The sequence below is a fragment of the Notamacropus eugenii genome, chromosome 6, assembly GCF_028372415.1.
Source record: "Notamacropus eugenii isolate mMacEug1 chromosome 6, mMacEug1.pri_v2, whole genome shotgun sequence".
NCBI classification, from domain to species: Eukaryota; Metazoa; Chordata; class Mammalia; order Diprotodontia; family Macropodidae; genus Notamacropus; species Notamacropus eugenii.
In genome coordinates this window covers 207,803,524-207,830,027 of record NC_092877.1, presented here as the reverse complement: position 1 = coordinate 207,830,027, position 26,504 = coordinate 207,803,524, and the positions used below count along the sequence as shown (strand labels likewise).

The 26,504-nt window shown below is 38.4% G+C and overlaps 1 protein-coding gene across 3 annotated transcripts in view; it reads right to left on the bottom strand.

The window, feature by feature from the left end:
• Positions 1–26,504, bottom strand: part of GRTP1 (growth hormone regulated TBC protein 1) — an 80,871-nt gene that overhangs the window by 40,493 nt on the left and 13,874 nt on the right. For all 3 annotated transcript variants that reach the window (XR_011969862.1, XM_072621902.1, XM_072621903.1), the window contains exons 3-5: positions 16,731–16,889; positions 12,361–12,485; positions 7,990–8,086 (exon numbers count right to left, since the gene is read on the bottom strand). Coding sequence is in view for 2 of the 3 variants with exons in the window: in XM_072621902.1 (XP_072478003.1) it covers positions 7,990–8,086; positions 12,361–12,485; positions 16,731–16,889 (381 nt within the window). In the remaining variant the exon portion in view is untranslated. The remainder of the gene's footprint in view (positions 1–7,989; positions 8,087–12,360; positions 12,486–16,730; positions 16,890–26,504) is intronic.

Sequence of the window (26,504 nt, the reverse complement as noted above, 5' to 3'; positions counted from 1 at the left end):
AAGAAAAAAAAAGTTCTAATGGGCTTAATCTGCTGAAAGATTTCTCCCGTCCCTTACAATAGTGATTTATTCACCTACTAATCATATTAATGTATTCACACTTGTACTCAGCAAATTCTGAGGCTGAGTGAACTTGAAAAGGTAAAACATCCTGAGGTTTCCTGAATTAGATAAATTGATACAGCATGAATGATGAATAAGTCATTGAATTGTTAACTGAATTGCAATTAATATAAGATTATAATTACTTTAAAAAGCTCACTTTTATGAATTGTTAGTTGAATTGAAATTAATATAAGATTACAATTATTTTTAAGAGTTAACTTTTATGACAAATATTCTACTGATGATACTATGTCGGCATAGAAATAACTCCCAGGAAAAATGAAATTGCATCTATATAAAAAGGCTGAAATTCATAGTGCTACTATGAACTGCAAAAAACTACACAGCATAAGTTAGACCCCGGAGAGAATATAAAATATCTAATTTTAAACTTATAACAATTTGCTTTCAACCTAGGATGCATATATCTCTTCCAAAGTAATCCACTTGTGCATTCCCTTAGTGACAGATAATAAGCTCTCTCCAATACAGAAGATTCTTTTCCAACACCTCCTGCATTCTCCTCACTCACAGCCTTTTCTACCTCATGCTCAGAAACGGAAAGGAGCTGGTTTCTGTTCCAAGATCCACAATGCTGGCTGCATACCACAATACAGCACATATTATAAAACCCTACCATTTATGACAGCAAAACCAGCTTATGTCTCTCCTCTTCTACCCTTTGTACCAATTTTATGCTTGCCCATCCCCATAAATAAGTATGCATGGGGTGGGAGGTAGGGAATAAGGAGTGGGTATGAAACTGTGAGCATAGCCATCCAGGAAAGTCAGAGATAACATCTGTCACTGTGGATTATGTCCCCCACAGAAGAGCACCCACAATGGAGAATGCACCTGCCCTATCCCCCCAGGCCTGGGCGAAGATGTCCTGAGATGCTGCCTGCACAAAGCAGAAAGAATCAGGTCTAACCAGATTTTCAGGCCACTCATATATTACCTTACCAAATTACCACATCACGTCAGAAGGAGACATCCAGACAGATAATCACACAGAATGGCTCCCCAAGCTCAGTGTTCTAGAATAAGTAATGGGGCACTGCCGTATGCTTCCTGCCTTAAAATTCCTCCTCTGCTTACATGCTAATAAAGTAAACAAATCATCTTTGACCTAACAGTGTGGCAGAGGCTGCACTTTTCTCCCTGAATCCTTTTCAGGGAAGCTTGAGGGAACTGAGTCTTGGTTTAACCACAGTGATCAATTGTGAAAGTCACTTAGAGAGCTTGAAGAAATATTTGTATTATAAAAGTCATAAGTAAAGCCCTGGAGGTCTAAAGGAAGATGCAAATTAATTAAGTTAATCACCTAATATTGATTCCTAATATGTGGTCAAGAAGGTCATGAAGGGAGTGACCAAGAGGACAAGGTAAGTAGCACAGCCCAGCCTTCTCTCAATCGTTACCCCAATAAATATCTAAGTAGAGCACCAGACTAAGTAATGATTAGGAAATCCAAGGGGAAAAACAGTAACTCAGTTTTGTACTCTAGGGAGAGGGAAACAGGAGCTAGCTAGGAGTTGTGTTTGACTCCAGAACTGGATAGCTAAGATTTAGAAGGAGACCTGAGGCTGCGTTTCTGGGCAAGGAGCGGTCACAGATCTAGCAAAGATTAGTGATATCATGTACCTTGCAAGGTGCAGGAACAGGAGGCCAGTGAGCAAGTATGCCTCGGTGACCTCAGAACTAGTTTGGAGACACAGTGTGGACCTGGAGTTAAGCATGTGGCTGACCTGCAGCTGTGTTGTAGGGCAAAGAGAATTCACCATCTAGGGGAGTCATCTCAGATCTGTCCTGAGGCTGTGTACTGGGTAGGAATCAAAAACAGAACCAAGCAGCAGCAACCCTAAAGATAAGTTATGCATTCAGACCTAGACCACTTTGAGGACTCCAACTGAATGACCAGAGTAGGGAGATCAGAGTAAAAAGGAACAAGTAGTTCTGTTGCTCCAAACCTGAAGATTCTTGCAACTAGCTCCAACGAGGGGCAAGCCTACAGCTGTGTCAACCACACCCAACTGGGATTTGCAAAATGGTCAGACTTCACCCTAGATCTGACTGCTTAGGGTACATTAAAATTTGCAGGTCCCTGGTCTCAGGGGCCCCTGTGATCTTTGAAAGACACAATACTCAATATCTTGAGAAAGCTGCCTCAGGACCCAGAAACTATAAAACAAGACTTAAAAGAGCCCTGACATTCCCTCCAGATGTGTACTGAAACTGGCCCTAATATAAAGCCCTAATTCAGGAAGTAAGCTGGAAGAAAGAGTAAAAGGCAAGAAAAATAACAAAAAGACTCCCATGGAAAAGAGCTATTGTGATGACAGGTGCTCAAGGTACAATCTGGGATGAAGAAAATAACCACAAAATAGCTACCAGCAAAGCCTTGTAAAAAAACACAACTTGGTCACAAGGTCAACTAGAATTCCTGGAAGGAAGCAGGAATTTTTAAAAGGCGTTTGAAAATGTTGCAATACTAGAGGAAAGAACTGGAAAGGAAATAAGAGTTTTGGAGAAAAGACTTGAAAAAAACAGCCTAATGCAAGATGTACAAAACTACCAGTTTTCTGGTATACTAGAATATACTAAACAGAAGTTAACAAGCCCATGATACAAAAAGAAATATTAAAACAAAATTAAAATGCTGAAGAAATAGAAGGAAATGTAAAGTATTGAGAATATTAAAACTGAGCTTGTATCATTTTTTAATTAGCTCTATTTACAGTTAGTTGATTTTGTCCTGTAATTGCCTAAGTCAAGTTCTTAGTTCAGAATTCAACTGGCCTATCATAGTTAAGTTTAGTTCTCTTAATCATCACTGTTTTATTCTTGTCTCAAGGAATTTAGTTAACCCTGGGGGAGTCGGATTTAATATCTTTACCCCACCGAGCTATCCTTCAAGGATGTCTGGTTAGCTATCCAAAGAAGTCTGGGTCACTTTCTTACAGACAGACTCAAACAGTGAACACATCTTAGCCATAGGAAGGAAGAGGAGGGATTGCTGCTAGCCCTCATGCCTAACATCCAACGAATTATAGTGTTCCCCATGCCTCAGCTATATAAACAATCATGCTGCCTCCAACTTTGTCGTGTCATCTACCCTGCTCTGTACTCCCCAAAAAGCTACGAAAAGGGAGTTGTCATTTTGCTCAGGGTCTTTGGCTGGAGACTGAGGCATTGACCCATCTTATTCTCAGGTCAGCCTTGATAATAAAAATGCTATCTTGCTCAGAGAAATATGCCTCAATTTATCTCTTTGTTAAATTTAACTTGTGACAGTATATCATAGAAAAAACACAGACCTGGAAGAAAAATCAAAGAGAGATAATTTAAGAATCATTGGACTACCTGAAAGCAAGGATTCCCCACGCCTGCCCCAAAGAGCCTGGATATCATATTCAGGAAATAACCAAAGAAAGCTGCCAAGATCATTTAGAACTGGGGGCAAAGTAAAAACAAAAAGAACCTATTGGTCATTCCTTAAAGAGGTCCCCAAAAGAACACTCTCAGGAACACCAGAGTCAATACACAGAATTCCCAGGTTTAAAAAAATATATACTGCAAGTAGCCAGAAAAAAAAGAGTTTAACTACTATACTTAGAAATCTAAGATTTAGCAGCTACTGCTTTAAAAGCAGCAGAGGACTTGGAACATGGCATTCCAAAAAACATAAGATGGAAGCTTACAGTCAAAAATAACTTACCCAGCAAAACTATAATACAAGGTGGGGAAAAAGATCTTTAATGAAATAGAAAATTTATAAGAATTATTGATGGAAAACCCAGGATTGAACAGAAACTTTGAAGTACAAATGAAGCAGCCAAGAGAAACACAGAAAGGTAAATATAAATGAGCAATCCGGAAGGGACTGTACAAGGATGAAGTATTTATGTTCCAGTGGGTGAGTACAACCCTGATAAAATCATGGTTCACAGAGGGAGTTAAACAAGACAATAGACCTGAGAATGGTTTCATTATGTTTTGATGATCGTGAAAGAATGAAAGGGAGAGAAAACAGAATGTACTAGGGAAGAAAGGGGCAAGAAAGGCAAAATAACTCATCTCATATAATTGAGTTGGGTGACAGAAAGCTATACAAATAATGAGAGAGGGGTAGAGGGACAGGTTGTAATCTGAACCCCATTTTCATCTGTACCAGGCAAAAAGAGGTAAACACAGACACACATAAATAAACAGGGAAACATTTTGGTGTAGAAATATATTAACCTCAACAAAGATGTAGGAGGAAGGAGGATGGCAGGAACAATAAGAAAAGTGGGTAGTTTTAGGGATGGATTAGTTATAAAAAAAACCCAAATTCTAACCTCAGAGGGTAGATCATGAAGAGGCGTTTAAGAGGAAAGGGTAAAAACCTGGGATTAGGGTCTGGAGAAAAGTGGAAGGGAAGCAGAAGATTATTTGAATTATAGATCTTTAGCGTTGCTTATACTCCTTTCTTACCACATTCTTCTTTGTAAAGAGAGTTTAGGGAGCAAAGAAAAGAAAAAAAGAAAAAAACTAGATGGAAGAAAATGTACAATTAGCAATCATAGCTATGAATGTGAGAAAAATTCACCCATAAAATGGAAGAGGATAGCAGAATAATCTAGAATGCAGAATCCCATAACATATTGTTTATAAGAAATAAACTTGAAACATAAAGACTCATGTAGAACTAAAATAAGAAACTAGAGCAAAATCTATTATGCCTCCATTGAGGGAGGGTAGTAAACGATCTCAGACAAAGCAATAACAAAAATACTCTTAATTAAACAAAATAAACAAGGAAACGACGTTATTCTGAAAGGTAGCATAATAAATTACTCTAAATACTTAACACATGCATCAAATAGCAAATACCTAACGGAAAAGGAAAATGTGGCATAGGTAGTAAAACTATAATAATGAGGGACCTCAATGATTCCCTTTCAGAGGTAGACAAAATCCCACAAAAATATATAAGAAAGAAGTTAAATATCTGGATAAAATTTTAGAATGGTTAGATACGATAGAACTCTGGAAGTGTGTGTGTGTGTGTGTGTGTGTGTGCGTGCGTGTGTGTGCGCGCGCATGTATGTGTCTGTGCTTAGCACATTTACAAAAACTAACTACGTATTAAGGCACAAAAACCTCAGAAACAAATACAATATTATATTATACAACATTATATTATATTATACAATATTATACAACACCATTTTCTGCCCATAATGCATGAATATTATACTTAATAATGAGTCACTGAAGAAAGCATTAAAATGAATGGCAGTCTAATGGACTAAACTCCAAAGAGTTGGTATGTTAAAAAGCAATTAATAGAAATAATAGATAATTTCACTGAAGATAATGACAATATTAAGGCAATATACCAACATTTGGGTGATGCAGTCAAAGTAGACCTTAATGGAAAATTTACATTTCTAAACACTTTCAGAAACAAAAAAGATATTTCAATAAACAGGACATGGAACTAATAAAGCCAGAAAACCAATGTTAAAAAACTTCAATTAAACACCAAAATGGAAAACGTGAAAATCAAAATAAAGATGAACAAAATTGAAAGCAAAGAACCAATGAATTAATAAGTAACACTAGGATCTGGTTTTTGATAGAAAAAACATTAATTTGATTTAAAAAAAAAGAAAGAGGAAAGCCAAATGACAGGTATCAAAAATCAAAAGGAGAATTTACAACAAATGAAGAATAAAGGAAATTATTAGAAACTATTTTGTCCAATATATCTTAACAAAACTGACAAATTAGAGGAAATAGATATTTACAAAAACATAAAATGTGTAAATTTATGGAATAAGAAATAAAGAATTGAAATAAATGAATTCAGAAAAATAACCTTTCCAGGATCCTGACTTTTTGGACTCTTTACTATGTCAAAAGAGCTTCTTTATCCTAAAAGTTCCCTCTGCTCCTAGGGCCCCTTCCTCTTATTGGCTGTTTTGGTAGGCTAGATTCATGAATAAGTTACTGCTGAAAACAAAGCTGTATAGATCAGCATGCGTCTTAATAATGGGTCAATATTGGCTCAAACTGGGCAAGGCCTGAAAAAGCAGTAATAGGAAGTTAAGGATTTTAATAAAAATGTATTCATAATACTTGTGCTATAAGTCTTCACACTGAGGTGCTCACGATGATTAAGTTAATAGATAGATAAAGTATTTATTAAACATTTACAATGTTCTAGGAACTGTTCTACTGGGGATACAAATGCAAGTAAATAAGAAAGTCCCTGACATCAAGGAGGTTACATTTTAATGGGGGAAGATGATATGTAACATGGAGATGGAAAGGATGGGAGAGTGGGGACAAATGAGTGACGCCATGTTATAGAGATGGCTGAGAAGTGACATGGAGGCCTGGTTTTCAGCAAGAACAGAAGAAAACTCATACATCAAAGCCCGCCAACCCAAAGGCTGAGTCCAAGGTTCAAGTAGGAGGGAAATGAGATTGATGGCCCAGGTGCAGGAGGCTTGGCGTGATGATTCGCAATGATTAGACAACAGGAAAGGCTAGTGAAAAGTCTCAAGACCAAAGAAATTCATCTGTTTATAAGGCAGCTGTTAGTTTTCTGTGTAAATCAAAACCAGATCTCTCTTAACCAGAATTTAGCATCTTTAAGAATTATGAAGCCAAAATCTAAACAATAAAAAAATTTCCCCCAGAAACTAAGGGATAAGACTGACTTAATTTGGATAACCAGATGTTTGGCTAATATTAGAATACATATTTTTTAAGAGTACTACAACTCCATTTAGGTAACCCCATATTGTCAAAAAAAAAAACCAAAAAAACTTATTTCAAAGTATATTATATTTGGATGGGGGGGTTTACAGTGTGATATAATTACGCTAAGTCTTGGCCCCCCTCTAAGGTTTGCCCTGGGACCTGAACTGATGTAGGAATTTAATTCAATATTTGAAGGCCAGGTTTGTGGTTTTATCAGTATAGAGATCTTTAAGTATGGAAACTCCCTCCATCTATGCAGACTGGGAAATTGACAGTCTTAAGAGACTTGCCCAATGTCACATAATCAGAAAGTGTTACAGGCAGAACTTGTATCCAGGTCTTCCTAACTTCCAGGCCAGGCCTTAATCCATTACACCACAATGCTTCTCAACAGTAAATACTTTTAAAATAGTAATTGTTTTACACTTCGTTTTGGAGGCAACTGGGGCTAAGTGACTTGCCCAGGATCAGTAAGTCTCTGAGGCTGAATTTGAACTCAGTTCCTCCAGACTGCAGGGCTGGTACCCGATCTACTGTGCAGTTTAGTTGCTCCTCTAACTTCTTTTCAAGACATCCCTAGTAATACTTGTGTGCTTCTTTCCCCACAGAGACTTACTCAGGATTTTGTACCAAATAGGGAAGCAACAAATGTTACTAATGTACCCAAAATATGGGAGGGGGTGTTCCTTAAAAAATGTCCTTTTAGTTGGCAGTGTCTAAGAACACATTTAATAAGCAAGCCTCCCTCATCCTTTCTAATGTCTAGGACAGAATATAGTTTAACAAGAGATCCAATATGTCCCTTGAAGTTTCATTATAAGGGGCACAGCTTGAATAACAGATGATCCAAGTGTATGGTCTTAGTCCAGCACTGGGATCTGAAATGAACAGGGAATAAACTGTAACAAGAACTAAAAAATCTCATCTGTTCTATCTGAAAACAATCTGATTCAATATTTTTCCTACTTTCACCTGAATTGCAATAAGATTATAAACTTCGACACCCAAACCACTATATGCTATTTTAGTTGAATGTTGATTCATTAGCGCTGTCAAAAAAATAAAATAAAATTTACTGATTGATGGCTGGAAGAAAATCCAACATTATAGAAGGAGCTTTCCACATACCAGGCAATATTTTTCCCACAAGAGCATCCAGTAACCAAAAGGACTGTTCTTCACTCTTTGTAATGAGAAGCAGATATCCTGCCAGGAAATTCATTCCCTACAAGAGAAAGAAGAAGGAAAAGGAATTCATAATGGCCCTTAACATATTCTTTAAGTCCACATCAAAGACCAGTTTATAGTTCATCTTGTTTGACCCAATAAATATAATACTCCAGATATAGAAATTATAATAATAAAAAATAGAACTCCAGAAGCCATTAGCATTTTATCCTGTTTGGTTATGAATTATAATCAAGGGCATTGTCTCTTTGGAAAGGACTGGGAAATGGAGGAAAGAGGGAAAAGAAAAGATATTTAATAAAACTATTCCAATATTTTCTTTGAATACTGACTTTTAATAAAAGTTTTCATAATTTAATGACAACTTAAGGGAAGAAATCACATAACCTATAACGGGTTTTCCCAAACCTTAATCTAATATACATACAGGGTATCTCAAAAGTCTTGGATAGCTTAAAACTGCACTGGCTTTTGGGATACCCTGTAAATCAATTGCGCAAAAATTATCACAGAGCATATACTATACCAGGCAGTTAAAATCCATATGGAAATAAATAGTAGACAGAGGAAAAAGTCTATTAAGAAAAGTAGCTGTAATGATTGACAGAAATTTCCAGGATAATTTGGCGATCAAAACACTATAAATGTAGAACCAGGGTTTGTTGAAGAAAAAAAAAATAAGCCTTGGTAATAAAAGATAAGGTTTCAGTCTAATCACTCTAACAGGAAAAACAGTCTTAGCTTCATACATTCAATACTTACATGTATACAAAAGAATGTGTTCAAATATATTCTGGTGAATTATTTAGATGCAGCGATAACCAGTATCTATTACTGCTCTTTGAGGCTGGCTTTTTGAAAAGCATCTCTTATTTCATTCCTCTCCTCTACTTCCCCTCTCCCTTTCTCTCTTTCCCCCAGAATTAATTTGTGATGACAGGCAGCTAAATGGCTTTGGGTTCCTCCAACCGTGTCCAGACACAAGAGAAAACAGTGTTCCAACTGGAGTTACACAGCTAAAATCACCCATATTCTGCTGGGTAGACCTCTCTCACTACTAAACCATCTTGTAGAACTGAGTTGTAGGTTGAGGCCACAAGCTCTTTAACACATCTGTTACTGGCCCTTTGCAAAAATCTTTGAGCTGGTCTGGCTCTCTCCATGTGTGCCTCATGCACGAAGGCCTGGAAATCTCAAAAGCTGCTTTTCAGTTCTCGTGAAAGCAGATAGCCTGATGCCTGCAACCATGGTGACAGGAGTCTGTTCGGTGCTTTCACAGAGTAGGCATAAAAGACAGCCCTTCTGCAAACGTTCCAGGAGGCAGGCGGGCACTTCAGCAGCCAGCAAGGTCTGCAGAACAGACAGACGCTCAAAAGGCTGGACTGGACCACACCTTAAAACTCTCTCTCTTTGTTTTTTCCTAGCATAGTGCTTGGACCTTTGCTCTCTAGTGAGTACAATAACTGAAAAAGTATATCATGGAGAAAAATGCAGACAATAGAAAGCACACGCACATAAATATATAATGTCTGTCTCAAACATTCCTTAGGTGTAAAAAGTAGGTGTTTTCCAGAACTGACACAACTTTACAGGGAGATCACTGGGAAGGACTTTATTTTCCCCCCAGTAATTCATGCAAAATTATACTGAAAACTAAGAACACGATGAAAGCTTGAAGTGCTAAATACAAATGTTAACTATACTAATAATAACATCAGAACCATGTGGGCCTAGGACATCACACCTGCTATTCCGTCTACAATGAGGGCTGCCCTGAAGATACTTTTAGTGAGTTTACAGAAAATGATTTTAAATACCAAAACTCTCTTTCCATTATAAAAATCAGGCATTTTATCTAACAGTTTGCATAGTAATAACAGTAGCTAGCATCTATATAGAGCATTAGGGTTTACAAAGCACTTTACAAATATCTCATATAGTCCTCACAATAACCCTAGGAGGTCGGTGCCATTATTATCCCCATTTTACAGATAAGGAAACTGAGGCAGACAGCAGTTAAATGACTTTTCTAGTAAGGGTATAAGGCTGGATTCCAACCCAGATCTTTCTAATTCCAGGTCTAGAACATAGAAGAATAATAGGAGGAGAGAGATTTTCATTCAATTACAGAAAGCACTTTATCCACTTATGTAACAGTCTGGAGAATGACAGAACATAAAAGAACAGAAATTGATTCAAGGAATTTAAGATCACTGTGTATGAATGCCATAAAAAATGAGAAGAATGAAACATTGTTACAGGTCGGTTTTGATTGTCCCGTCTGCTGCTGGAGTTTTCCTGAAAACGCTTTCTAAGAGCATATAGAAAACAGGCCGACATTCAGATACTTTAATTCAGGGACAAAAATCAGTCACTTCACATTAGACATTTAAAAAGTGAATACTAGTATTTTAAAGTTTGTAAAGCATTTTACATACATGCAGGGGTCAGGTGGAGCCCCAGTGAGAACAGCAAAAAATGTGAAGGTCTGCAGAGGCTAAAAGGTAAAAGTGAGAAGACTTCAGGCGGAAAGTCGAAAGGCTGGGAGGCAGGAGCAACTCAACTGTATATTACAGAAGTACAAACTTCCTTAACTCAAATGAAAATTACATTTCTAAGTTCTAAAAACTCTTTCCAGACTTTTCTCCTTTTAAAAATGTACAATAGGTTAAGAACAAGAGCTAAGGTGCCAGGAAATGGATCAAAAGTGATGATCAAATTTAACTCTGGTCTTGTTTAGATCACTGTTTCCCACCTCTTCTCCACTGATTTTCCACTGAGAAAAGATTACTATACTGATCTCAGGGAGCAGGGGTCTCTGATTACTCCAGGAGAACACTTTATGGGAGTGGTCAATAAGGTATCGAATAGTGACTATTATTTTGGATTATTGACCCCAAACCGTATTTTAATATAGAATGATCTTCCTCTTGTTCAAAATTTCTATAAATGTAACTTTGAAATCCTTTTGGAGAGACGGATATCTGAAGCCATGGTGGAGGGGAGTGCAATACCAGTTTGGACCTTTTTCTCTCTAGCACAAAAATGGTAGTATTGAGAATAATGTTTAAAAAAGTGGTTTCTGAAGATTTGTCCCTAAAACTCAGAGTACAGTATCAATGTTTTTCTTGACAATATGAAGCTGGCGAGATGATGAATATACCTCCAGGTCATCAGAAATATTTGCACCTTTGTTTTCAGCCCATCTTCACAAAATTCCCAAAAGAGTATTGAAGGTAAAAGTGACTTGAACTGAAACTATTTACCCTAAGGCAACATGAAACTAGTTACTCCTAAAAGCAGTTCATGGAGGGAAGGGACTTTTGAGAAAGGAATAAAGAAGCCATTATTCCTAAAAAATCTTTTGGCACTCTAGCTGACTACAGTTTACCATCAAAAAATGAAGGCTGGAGATCAGCTGACTGACCAGTCTAGCAGAAATGTGCCCTAAGAGCATGGGCGATAGCAGCATTGGAGACCGGTAAGGGGTCAACATAGCCACTGAGTGACCTGCCTGACCCAGCCCAGCAGCAGATTGCCCCTTCCAGCCAACACACAGAACCTCTAGGAAAAGGAACTAAGTCACAGTTCCAGTAGAGACTTAATGCCTTGCAAGGAGCCAGCCTTCCAAACTGCCAGTCCAGATAACAGCAAAATGAATTGTGGTGAACTCCACAAGGCCCTTTAGCCACATGGGCGTTCTCCACTTGTGGCTCATTACCACTATACCATCAGTCTGTGACCATTCTTTTTTCCCTTAGACTCTGGGTATATCTGCGGCAAAGCATGCCCCTGGCATTGGGGCAAATGTTTTCTAACCACTGCTTATACCATTTAAGTAAATAATGACTCTGCTAAGGAACTGAGTCTATTGGCTAATTAAGGAGAAATACACCAGTGGGGGCTGGTGAGCTGGTGTTCAGGATAGCCACACACAGGATTATCCTTAGATCTCTGGAAGCAGTAGCAGCCACCCCTCTGGGGATTCAACCTGCTTATACACATTATCATATGTGAGCCTCATCATAGTCCTTCAAAGGAGGTACTAGTATTATCTCCCTTTTACATATTGAGAAACTGAGGCTTAAAAAGGTGAAATGACTTGGTTAGTCACATAGCTAGTTAGTGTCAGAAACCAGATGTCAAAGTATATCTTGCCTGATTCCAAGCCCAGGACTACTTTCTCTCTATGTCAGAAATAATGAATTTCTAATTCTGCAAGGAACATAGCTCTTAATGTTCAATATATTCATGGCTTTTGTTTTTTCATTTTATAACACAATTATTTAGAGTAGTTAAGGCTGTACTTACCTGGCAATATCCTACACCTCGATTATGATGTCCATATGCTACCAGTACATTGTACAGGGTATGTTGTAAACAGGGATCAGCAGTCTGTCTGAATTTTACATTGTCTGGAAATGTCCTGTTTATGTCTATGGATATGTATGAGAAAAAGAAGAAGAAGGAGGTATGAACTGGAGAGAGATAAAAACATGCACTCAGAACCATGGTATGTCTAACACACATAACTATGGGGAATGCTCAGGACAAGGTCCTGTAATATTCTTGTATTTTATTTAGGATTCAATCAATCCAACAACCCTTTCTTGAGGAAAGGAAATTTTATAATCCCCAAAGGATTCAAGATGGAGCAGTGATTCCTTCACTACTGGATTCATCCCTAAAGAACTTATAACTTCCTTTCATTTAACTGGCTTATATGAACTCACTCCCTCAAACCAGGGAAAGAAATGAACACACCCCATTTATTCTATTGATGGGAGGGCAAGGGTGGGTTGACAAAAGACAATTAAGGATTGCTGAAAAAAGACCCAGAACGGTGTGCTTCCTCATCTGCAGCAACTCAAAGCAAGAGTCTGGAGCTCTGCGCAGGGAAATCATGAAGTAGGACAGGAAGGAATGGGATCCTTACATCCTTGCCCTAAGGACCAGAGAGGTCAAAAGTGCTACAGACCACTGTCTCATCCCCTCTCCATCCTTCTCTATGACTGTAAATAGTTTCCTCCTCCTCACCATACTTTACTCTCTCCAGTTATATAAATGTGCTCTTCCTTTTCAAACCATTCTCATAATTAAAGATGAAGGTACACTCAGTTAAAGAAGATTTTTAACTGTAAAGGCTATGGACTATGAATGATAATAGCCAAATTATTTTTTTGCCTGGGATTTGGAAAAGAAATCATAATTCTGTCAGTTCAGAAAGAAGGGGAGATTTTTTGAGACCTCTTCCAGAAATGCTGAAAGAGACAAACAAAATCAAGCGAAATTCAATACAAACCTTCCTCCCCAAAGGCGGGATGAGGATAGGGGACTATGCTTAGGGAACACTTCATGTATTATCAAACACACCAAGTTTATTATTGGTTGGTTTTGCAGAGTTGCTATTTTTCTTCCTTTTTCATTCTTTGCTACAAGGTATGGGTCTTTGGGTAGGAGAGTAGAAAATATTTGGAAATCAAGGTAAGAAAACAAGGGACATCAATAAAAATAAATTTAAATTGTTTAAAAAACCAAATTAAATGATAAGCATTAACCTGGCCATTGTGTGCCCTTCACTGAAATGTCTTTTAGGCCAGAAGAGCCGCTTTGCCCCACCCTCTTCCTGCGGATGCTCTCCTGCTTCCTCCATCCTTTCAGCATCTCTCACACTCCAACATCTCCCAGCAAAGTCTCTCATTACCATATCACCTTTCCTCTGATCCACTCTACATTGACAACCAATCCTGTACAATTTTGACATTTAAATAGTTTTTCAGAACGAACTATTGCCTTGTGACTGGCCTGACCACTAAAATAAGCAGTAACACTTTAAAATTGATTCTTAAATGTTAATTTGGTACATGAGCAGTGAGAACACAGGTTCAATATCAATTTGATGTTTTCCCCTCTTCAAATCTGGGGGTGGAAACTCATTTAGATCAGTAAGTGTTTGCTATTCTGTTATTTATGGTAATCATACGCACATTGACAATGTTACATGAAAATCAGAACTTTGGATCATAGCTCTAGAGCTAGATGGGACATCTGAGAATTTTTTTTATAAATTCTTTGGATTCTTCTGTTTTTTACATCATAATAGTTATGCCCTCATTCTTTCCCTCCACCTCCTCGAGAGTTATCCCATTAACAAATAGTATTTTTTTAGAGGAAAAAAATGATCAGCAGAATTGATCAAGACATTGAAAAACACATACAATGTATAACACCAGTGGACGTCCCACCTCCATGATGGAGTAGGTGGTAGGCATTCCCAACCCCTTAATTTTACAGAGAAGAAAACTGAGGTATGTGGAGGTTAAATGACTTGCCAAAGATCACACAGGTAGTGTCAGTGAAACCAGCTCCTCCAGTTTTGGAGCCAGAATTTCTAGATTGTACCAAGGCTTCCTCCTTATTTGGAGGCATCAGATAAGAAATATCCAGATAGAGCTCATAACACCACAAGGAGAGTTATCATGGGTGTCAAATGAGAGTAAATTCATGTATTTAAGGAACTTAGATGTCATCCACATGTTCTACATATTTGCAAGGCCACAGTATGGCACAATGGAAGAGCAATGGGTTTAGAGCTAAAGGACTGGGGTTCGAATTCCAGCTCTACCATTTGTTACCAGTGTCAGTGTGGCCAATTCACTTCAACCTGCTAGATCATGGAATCCTCATCTGTAAAATGAGGAGGTTGAATCAGATGATTTCAGAAGTCTCTTCCAGCTCTAAATCTATGATCCTATGACTGTCATATAAATACAGAGAGAATTAAATATGGCATGAGTCTATAACTTGCTCTGGGTTTTAATTTAATTCAATTTTAAAAAATTAAACAATTTTTGACAGTATGGCCTAAGAGACAGAGGGATCAGACAGGTTTAAAACAACAACAGCATCCCATTCTATTTTCCTAATCTGAGCATTCTAACCCAAACCTAGTTTTATTGTTCCAAATTCAGAATGAGTTGTTTCAGCCATGACGAGTGATTAAAAGCCAGGCTCTGATTATCTAGGGAGTCAGCTACCACTTATGCTATGAGACCTTTGGCTGTACATTTGTTCTGTACTGGCCTCAGCTGACCAAGAATCCTGAAACCTGGGAACAGGTTTACAACCATCTGCCAGAGTGTCTGGTGAGCTCCCAGTTCTCTGGCCCTCAGTTGGAGGCCTTTTGAACTTTGAGCTCCAGATGCTGGAGAAAAGAGTCATGTTAAGATCACAGGACCAGGGGCTGTTTTGCAAAGGAGGACACACTGGACCAAAGTCTCAATCATATTCAAGGACATAAAACTTTTGAATAATTATAGATTCTTCTGAACTCTTATCACTGAAATTTCATTTGATCTTCAATAAGACATTAAGTACAATAGATCTACATTTTTTTTTCCTCTCAAAAAGGGTTAAGATCTGAGGCAGAGCTATTTCAAAAGAATTCAGACACAGTACAAGATGTGATTGTTTTTTGTAAGTTCTCTCAACCGGCAAAGCACATTCTACTGTCCCTCTTCCTCTTTCTACCCTTGACAATTGTACTTTATAAAATACAGCTCAATGATTAAGATCAAAACTTTCTACTAATGTAAAAAATGAACTTTCCTACAGTTATTGCTCCAGTATGAAAAAAGACTCTGGATTTTTCTCTTTTTTGAGAGGGGAGCTATTGTTGGTTAATTCTAAAATATCACCATTCATTATTTTAGTTTAGTCTTTAAAACTTCCATATCCTTTTACCTGAATTATGTTACAGCCTCAGAAAATATTAATTCTTCCATGTGAAATAAGAAAACCAAATGCTAAGAATCATTTTCCACTGATATTTTAATAGTAATCAACTCTAAGATAATATGAAGATGAGGAGGATGCAGGGATAATAGGCCAACCACATGAAAGCAAAAGAGCCTAAGAAAATCACCCTCCCTGGAAACTTCTTCTAGATTGATACTAAAAAGGAGGTTCTAAAAATTGAAACTTAAGTATGGATATATGCATATCCCCACCAACTCCCTTCTCCAAATGTTCAACCCTGCTTTTTTGTTGTTATTCTAGACTTGTGATTTCCCTGGTGGAGAAGGAACTCTGGATATGGAAACCTGTCTGCTGCTTATAGCCTTAAAAGTTTGCCTGGCGGCACTGAGGGGTTCTGAAAATTGCCCAGGGTCACACAAATAGTATGTGTCAAAAGAAGAACTTGAACCCAAGGCTTCCAGACTCTCATTCTGACCGTCTCCCACTCACTCCTCCCTTTTAAAGCAAGACCTGTGATTTTACTGGTGCAGGGATCTCCTAGGGAAGGACCCTTCCAATGCCCATCTTTGCCTGTTCCGCTATTTTAAATCTAAGGGAAACCCAGGACCCTGAGAAGTTAAATACCTTGCTGAAAGCCATGGGTCTTCTGATACTGGTACTAGCTTTCTACCACACTGCCTCATGTTCATTTCTCCCCTCATGGACCACCAAAACCATTTTCTTAAGTGAGCTGCATTTTCAAATTAAGAACAATGTGTTCATCCTCATTATTATATTCAATATTATAACTTCATTAGCTAGTGCAAAGTCTAATTAAATGAGTCAAGCTATGGGAACAGAGCTTGCTGTCCCTAAAACAGTCTAGTCTGCAACATGTAACACTCACTGCCATTGGTCAGGAGTAGGAATGATGAGGACATCACCTGTCTTGATGGACTCCACCAGTTTGTCATTTCTTTCACCTTCCAGTAGCTTCCGATAATATCCTGGGTTCTGGTCCATCTGTGCCTGGGCTCCACTTGTGGCCATCCAGACAAATGCACGGTGTTCGTTGGGAACACCCTTCCTTACATAGCGCTTTACTGAAGGAAGAAAATACAATACAGTCAGCTGTAGAAGGAAAAAACAAGGCCTAAGTAGGATCAGAAATCCAGAGAAAAGAGAACCGTGGACCAAATGGTAATGAAATTCAAATGCTTTCAGCTCTCGTCACACAGCTTAAAGACAAAAACCAAAACCTGCTATACCTTCACCCAAAATTGTACACACTCCAAAACAACTTTTAAACAGAAAACATGCAGAATCGATAAGCAATACACATTCTCTTTGAAGGACAAACTATTTAAGTTGTCAACTATCAATCAATAAGTCATATGTGCCAGGCACCATTCAAAGAAAGCAAGAAACAGTCCTTATTCTTGAGCAATTTACAATCTAATAGGCAAGACAATTTTAATAACACTGTTCTAGGTGAATTCACCTAGGGCAGTTAGGTGGAGCAGTAGATAGAGTGCTGGACTTAGAGTCAGGAAGAATCACTGTGTTCCTGAGTTCAAATCTGGCCTCAGACACTTACCAGCTATGTGACTTGGGCAAGTCACTTTACCTTCTTTGCCTCAGTTTCCTTATCTGTAAAATGAGTTGGAGAGGGAAATGACAAACCACTTTAGTATCTTTGCCAAGAGAATCCCAAATAGGTTTACAAGGAGTCAGACACAATTAAAATGGACAGGTGTGTTCAATGCTACTAGCTATCTTGTTATTGTATTAATAAAAAGCCATCCATCGGGGATTAAACATCTATTAGGCACTGACTGTAATGCCAGGACATAAAACAGCCCTTGTCCCTGAGGAGCCTGTAGCAAATATGTACAAACAGGTATTTTAAAAGTATATAAAAGTGACTGGGGGTGGAGTAGAAGAGTCTAGGAGCTGGGGAAATCAGGAAAGGTCTTGTACAGAAGATGGCACCAGAATGGAACCCTCAAGGAAATTGGAAGATAGTCCACCACTTAGGATGTCATAACTCATGACAGTAAGCTCTCTGTTCTCTTCCCTATATTATTCTCAACCAGGTCATGCCTCTCTACATTCCCTTCCAGGGCCTAGTCCAAAAGTCACCCCATTTAAGAAGTTCCTGTTGATCAAATCCCATTGTATAAGTGATTATTCCCATGTCTTATAGCTGTCAGAACTCACACAGAGTTTGCATGTCCCCATGGTACTGTAAATTGTTTTTGTTCCTTATGGGTTTCTTGTCTCTTTATCTTGACTGAAAATTCCTTGAGGGAGTTCCCTGTTTTCTACCTTATTTAATGCCTTCTGGAGCTCCCAAAACAATGCTTCAATTATAGGAGCCATATAACATGTTATTGAATTGGTTTGGAATAAAGCCATTGAAATTAAATCAGATTTGATCAATCCAGAGGTGAAGAGACTTTCTCAAGGACAAATTAATTAATACGTGATGGGGGCAGGATTCCTTCCTTTGTCTCCAAATCTGGTGCTCTTTTGCAGGTACCACACTACTTCTGTTTTGAACACCCACTCAAACCACTGGCACGCGCATGCACGTGCACACACACACGCATGCGCACACACACACACGCATGCGCACACACACACACGCAGGAAGTCAAAGAAAAAGGAAATACAAGTACTCATCACAGTATTGTTTTATAGAAACTAAGAAGACATTAGTAAAATTTAAAAAATAAATAAGAGGAAGGGATACTTAAGTCCCCTTCCAGGAAACATAGAGAAAAAATTCATTATGAAGCACTAAATAAACTGAGACCAATCTACTCTACAATTAGGGTTCTTTATAGTCACAAAAATCCCTCCCATCACATGTGAATCAAAATTGGGATTCTTTAGTTCCAAGGGCTCCAAACCTTCATGAATGCCTGAACCAGACTAAAATGTAATTGGGAACTATTTAATGAAATAAATAAAAATATGATAGAACATAGATAATATTAATATATGGCTTTCTAAATCAATATGTAGACAATAAACATCTTTATTTTTTTAAACTTTACTTTTAACACTTTTCCATGCCCAAAAGTGTTGCTTAAAAGTTGTCTCCTGTCCTTTAAAATAAGAAAAGAAATGGTTGATCCTTTGGACTTAAGCTTATTGTCTATAATTATGTTGTACTTTGGAAATATTCTTGTTGTAATGAATAATATTCTTTCTGTACAGGGTCAAGGAGGAAGGAGTAAACAGTTTAGTACAGTTTGAAACAGAATTCCCACATGTCGAAAGGTGTCCTTCCAGTGGAATGTGTTGGCTCTGTTGGAAAGTGCCTTTATTTCTTCTTTGTGCCCTGCTCTTTTTTGAGATGCCAGATAAAACACTAGACGTGTCAATCCCTGAAATGCTAAGGTTCAGGGTGCACCTCAAAATGTTGGGGTGCAAGGTCTTCTGAAAGAATTTGCTCAGTTTGTCTCCAAATCAAGTGAAGGCGTTTACTATGGATAACACAACACACCAAGCAGGCTCCTTGCCACTTCGGGGAGATGATCTCTCCCCGCCCCCCCTTCAGGGAGACACTTAAGGAGAACATTCACTAAAGGGAAATGTCCAAAGATCTTTAGCTGTAGTGTAGTGACCCTGCTTCTATCTGATTTCTGACACTGCTTTTTTAGGCCAGCCTATTCCTAACAGCTAATTTTAGGCAAATCGAATTAAACTGAAGAGGTTTGTGACTTTTTCAAGTCAATCCACAACCATAAAGAGGCATCTTTTTGTTTTGTGGTTGTTTGGTCATGTCTGACTCTTCATGGAGGATTCTCTTGGCAAAGGTACTGGAGTGGTTTGCCATTCCCTTTTCTAGCTCATTTCACAGATGAGGAAACTGAGGCAAAGAGAGGTTAAACAGTCACACAACTAGTAAGTGTCTGAAGTCAGAACTGAACTCGGGAAGATGAGTCTTCCTGACTCCAAGCCCAGCACTATATTCACTGGGCCACCTAGCCGCCCCGAAGAGCCATTTAACCCACAGTAAAACCAAGAGTGGATTTGGATGCAGAGGACATGGGCTAAAGTATCATCTCTTACCTGGAGCAAATCACTTCCCTTCTCTGGAGTTCATTCCTTCCTTTGTATGAATGAAAGGCTATGAAGAGATAGATGACCTCTAAGTTCCTTCCAGCTCTAAATTCTACGACTCTCTGGTATGCAATAAAACGGCCAGATTTTTCCACCTTATTTGGCCAGACAGAAAGGATGCAATAAAGAAAATGCATGTCTTTGAAAAGCCAGGGCCTTATGCAGAAAATTTGTACTAATACTTAGAAATTATTATGGAATACGCAAAAGGACGTGTCATATTTGTACAATATGTGTAGTATATACATGCATAATATATTTACTATAGAGTTAGCAACTCTAATTATTTACCAAACATATTATAAATATTTAGTGATTATATGCTATATAACTATGATATTCTGTTTACACATAAATATAACATCCTAATTATAACATCTATTATACAAATATGAAATATAATTTTGTGTATCCCAGGATTTTTGCCTCTCCATTAGTATGCATTTTCTGCATATACGTGTATTATATAATTATTTTCTATTATATATTATTTATACATATTATATATCATTTTCTATGTCTCTATATAAATACATTTTGTGTATTCCACAACACATATAAAATATTCTGTAATATATAAAAGAACTACTTATATCTTTTGTTTTTCATCACTTACATTTTCCAATGTGTCTCTCCTCTCTCCCCCTCCCAGAAAGCATTTCTCATGACAAAGAATAAAAAAGAGGGGTGAAAAAACTGTAACAAAACCCAAGGAAGAGTTCAAAAAAGTCTGACATATGCAGTATTCTCCACACGTAGCCCCCCACCCCTGCAAAGAAGTGGGATTCGGTGCCTTCTTAAATCTTCTTTGAAGCCAAGCTTGGTTATCAAAATGCAGCATTTGGTTTCAATTGTTTTGCTGTTGTTTTTAGAGGCAAACTGACGGCTCAGGGGATGGAGAGCTGGGCTAGACTCAGGAACACCTGAGTTCAAATGGAGCCTCAGACACTCAGTAGCTGTGTAACCCGAAGCTAATCCCTTCAACTTTTTACCTTGGTTTACAACAGGCATAACAACTCCAATCTTGCTGGATTATTTATAGATAATATAGATAATGTTTACTTAAGAACAATGCCTGGCACGTAGTAGGAGTTTATTCATTTCCCTTTCCTCATTCTCCCACTTACATCATCGTATTCATGGTGTATACATGGAGTGTTTTCCTGGGAACGCAAAAACATCCAAGTATCTCAGAGCCAGGGGAGAGGGGAGTGGGGAGAGGACCTTCCTGGCAGGCTCAAACAATGTGCTATGAACCAGTACCATATACTAAGCATGATTACAGTCCACCAAAGGATTGATTAACAGGATATAAGTATACTAATCAGCAGGTGGGTGGGTGTATACCATCAGCACCAACCATAGAAAAGATGGGCCCCTCTTCCTCCTCCCTGGAACCTCTCTGACCTTCATGGTCATTGCTATGTATGCCTTTATGGGTATCAATGACTTCTACACATACAGCATCTGGCATGGGCTGATGGCCAGTGGTGACAAAAACAGTCACAGAAGCTCACCTGCTGCCACCAACTCTGTAAGAACACCCAAGAGGAGCTTCATGCAGTGACCTGAAGTTAAGTGGTCAGTGGCCCAGCCGTCCTTCTGCAGAAGGGACCGCCAGAGATAGACAGGCTAACTCCTCTTGCCTCCCAACTCAGGCAGCTGCTGCTAACCCTTCTGGGAATGGAGGGCTTATGCTTCCTATGTGACTGCCGTCTGAATAAGATTGTCCTGCACCCTCCCCCAAAAAAGTTCTGAAAAGTTATTTCTTCTTTCCCTATGTTCTACTCCACACCCACCACCATTTGCCAAGTCGCTAACACGCTTGAGATCACTGCTTCCCTCTAAGGTCCTCTGATGCTGCGCACACCTCCAGCTTACACCACACTTGGTGCTGCGCTCTATGAGCACAGCAGAACTGAACTAGCTCAGAGGAAACACAGGACAAGCAAGTTAGAGAAGCCACCCCAATGTTCACATGCACTATTTGTGTCTGACCCATAGTGGAGCATTCTGAGCTCATAATGGTCTGATCGGCCATAGTAGGGCACATTGAAACTTGACTAGCGCCATTTTGGTCGTTTTCGAGAATAGATAACAGATACAACAAAAACCCTACTTCTTTACCTATAATCTTACTCATCCTTCTATTCACAGTTCTGTCTTCAGGGACACCTTTAAGCCTTAAACAACCCAGTGACACCCTTCCTTTCAACATTAGATTCCGTGGTGGATAACCACTTTTACCACACTCCCTCATCCAGATCAAATTTTTACTATTCTCAACCTGCTGAACCTTCAACCAACATCTCCTTTGATCATCAGCTCCTTGCTCTGTACCCATGCTACATGGCACCACTGGAGACAATCCTGCAAATGAAATGACCATCCTCAGAACTGGCTTTCCTGCCTCACCTTTCAGCCTGCTAGACAAGGTTATTACTTCTTTAGGGATGGATCCCTTGGCTAGCTTCCCGAATTGGGTGCTTAAAACTTTGCCTGATGTAGTAGAAAAAAGAGCTGTAAATGGTATCAGATAACTTGAACACACACCAAAGAAAATCCTCCACCAATTACTACATGTCTGACCAGGGAGAAGTAACTTCAACTCTCTGGGCCTCGGTTCAGTCATCTGTAAAATGAGAAATTTGTTCTAAAGCGGGCATAAAAACAGCACCTATCTCATAGGGTTGTTCTGAGGATCAAACGTAAGTGAAGTGCTTTGCAATTCTTAAAGCAATATATACGTGTTATTATTATTAAAGGTTCAGCCTAGGTGATTTCCTTTCTCTTCCTCAACCTGCTACCCTCCTAGATAATCTTATATCTTACCTTCATTTACCTCGAAACAATCAAGGATTCCTATTAACTTGCAGTATCTTTGAGAAAATGCAATTCCTCCTTTCTTGACAAAGGCAGAGGAAGACTATAGATATAAAATACTCTATATGCTGTCAGACACATTTGCTGTGTGGGCTAGTTTTGCTAAACTGATTTTTCTTCTTTCTTTTTTAATCTTTGTTATAAGCATATATTGAGAAAAGGATGGCAAAGTGAAAATAAGAGATTATACATATATACATACATACTATATATACATATATATATATTTTTTAAGAGAAGTTGGGTGTGGTATATATAGTGGAGAGAGAGCTAGCCTCTGAGTCAGGAATGTCTGGATTCTAATCCCACCTTGACACATACTGGCTGTGTAGCCCAGGGCAAACCATTTAATCCATTAGTGTCCCCAGTGACTTCCTCGAACTCCATATTGCCAAGGAGATGCTGATCTTAATTGGTAGAGGAAGTTTGTTTACCACAAAGTTCCCCACACTAATAAAGTCCCAGGATTGGTAAATGAAAAAAAAATTAATAAAAATAAGATAAAAAACCCAAACATGTCAACATCTCTCTACCTCAACCTTTCATATATTATCACTATGTTTGAGGGGGCATCTCTTCACATCTTAAAAACTAGGTTCTCTGTAGCCTCTGTTTTGCTGCCTGTCATATGAAAGGTCCTCCATTCAAGTCTTCTGCCCACTTCGGCATTCCTACTGGTTTCTTTCAGTAACAACAAACAGGAAAATATTCACTTGACACTGTCCAACTCTCATCGTTTTACTTTTATCTCCTATCAGGAATAAGTTTCTTAAATCTTATGCCTTACTCCTGCTATACTTAACACTTTACTTTTTGCTTTATTTAACACTCCTCTCAAACCCCTAACTGGGTGGCGGTGTAAAGAGTGTCAGCCCTGGCATCAGGAAGATCTGAGTTCAAATCCAGTCTCAGATACTTACTAGCTGTGTGACCCTGGGAAAGTCACCTAACCCTGTTTCCCTCAGTTTTCTCATCTGTAAAATGAACTGGAGAAGGAAATGGTAAATCACTCTGGTATCTGTGCCAAGAAAGCGCCAAATAGGGTTATGGAGAGTTGGAAACAATGGAAGTAATTCAACAACAAACAATCCCCTGTAATATGGCTTCAATTTCTTGAAAGATTTCCCTCAAAAAGTCACCAATTTCTCCTTGTAGCCAAACATGACTTTTTTAAACTCATCATTCTTCATGACTTTACTGCTTTCTTGAAACATTTTCTTGTACTCCCACCATTCTTCTCTTCAGCTTTCTCTTCCTTCTTCTCCATCCTTCTCAACCAGACTCCTCCATACTATCCCCTTCACTTGCCTGTGTCCATCTACACTTGATTGTCCTACTGCTGAAAATAAACTAAATTAATTTCTTCCTCACCAACCTAACAATGCTTTATCCACTGCTACAAAATGTGCTATTTTTCTGAACCCCTAAGTTATGACTTTGTTATCATTTTTAATTTTTCCTTTTTTTCCCCTCATTAAGTCCCATGGTCCCACCACATCTCTCAGCTTCATACCCCCTCTCCCACTTCCACAGCACCACCCTAGCCTCCTACTATTTAGGCTTCTAATTCTTTGTATTCCAATTCACTGTATACACAGTTGCCAAAATGATCTTCCTTGATATCATTCTCTTCAAATACTCCTCTGCTCAAGAGGTAACAAAAGGCAATGAGTGTGCAGAGGGATAACTTTGGAATCAGGAAGACTTGGATTCAAGTTGTTTCTCTGTCACAAACCAGCTGTGTGACCTGGGCATATCATTTAACCTCTCAATGTCTCAGGCAATTCCCTAAGACTATAAAACTATAAACAAGTTGTAGTTCTGAACTAAGAGTTTCCACATTAATGAAATCAAAGGCGCAGATGGGAATAAGAATCTACTCAAGGCAGGTAGTGCAGCAGAGAGTGTACTGGGTCTGCAGTTCAAATCTAGACTCAGACACTTACTAGTTGTATGATCCTGGGTAAATCACGTAACCCTGTTTGACTCAGCTTCCTTATCTTTAAAATGGGGATAATAAAAACACTTATCTTCCAGGGATCTCATGAGGATCAAATGAGATGATAATTGTAGAGTTCTCAGCACAGTACCTGGCACATTGTAAATGCTATAGAAATGCTGACTCTTATTATTATCAGAATCTGCAGGGGTTCCACTTTATTGTCTATTACATCAAATCCAAAGCTCTCCTCTTTTTTTTTCCTTTTTAACCTTCTTTTCCTTTGGGGGCTTTTTGTCTGCCATCTTGAGAGACAGGAAAGAGCTTTCAAGAGTTCTTGATGAAAAGACCAGAACTGAATAGAAAATTTTACTTTCAAACACAAGAATCAAGAGAAGCATGAAAAGGTAAACAGAAAAGAGAAATCATAAGGGCTTTTCTAAAGTTGAACTGCTTATATTCCTACATGGAAAGATACTATTTGTAACTCGAGACTTTTCTCAGTATTTGGGTTGGGGGAGGGATTACACACACACACACACACACACACACACACACACACACACACACACAGAGAACAGGGTGAGTTGAATAAGAAGGGATGATATCTAAAAAAATAAAATTAAGGGGTGAGAGAGGAATATATTGGGAAGAGAAAGGGAGAAATGGAATGGGGCAAATTATTTCTCATAAAAGAGGCAAGAAAAAGATTTTTCAATGGAGGAGAAAAGGGAGGAGGTGAGAGGGAAAAAGTGAAACATACTCTCTTCACATTTGGCTTAAGGAGGGAATAACATGCTCGCTCAATTTGGTATGAAAATCTATCTTACACTACAGGAAAGTAGAGGAGAAGGGGACAAGTGTGGGGGGGGATGATAGGAAGGAGAGCAAATGGCAGAAGGGAGTAATTAGAAGTAAACACTTTTGGGAAGGGACAAGGTCAAATGAGAGAATAGAATAAACGGGGGCAGGACAGGATGGAGGGAAATATAGTTAGTCTTTCACAACATGACTATTATGGAAGTCTTTAGCAAAACTACACATATATAGCCTATATTGAATTGATTGCCTTCTCAGTGGGGATGGGTAAGGAGAGAGGAAGGGAGAGAAGTTGGAACTCAAAAGTTTTAGGAACAAAAGTTGAGAATTGCTTTTGCATACAACTGGGAAATAAGAAATACAGGTAATGGGGTACAGAAATCTACCTTGCCCTACAAGAAAAGAGAGAAGATGAGGATAAGGGAAGGGAGGGATGTGATAGAAGGGAGGGCATATTGAGGGAAGGGGTAATCAAAATTAAAGGTATTATGGGGTGGGGGGAGGGAATAGATAGGGAGAAAATTTGGAACTCAAAATTTTGTGGAAATGAATGTTTGAAAACTAAAACTAAATAAACATAAAAAATATAAAAATTAGAATGGAGCAGATGGAAGGTAATGACTTTATGAGAAATCAAGAACTCATAAAACAAAACCAAAAGAATGAAAAAATAGAAGACAATGTGAAATATCTCACTGGAAAAACAACTGACCTGGAAAAGAGATCCAGGAGAGATAATATAAAAATTATTGGTCTACCTGAAAACTATGATCAAAAAAAAAAGCCTAGACATCATCTTTCATGAAATTATCAAGGAAAACTGCCCTGATATTCTAGAAACAGAGGGCAAAACAAATATTGAAAGAATCCACTGATCACCTCCTGAAAGAGATCTGAAAAGAAGAACTCCTAGGAATATTGTAGCAAATTCCAGAGTTCCCAA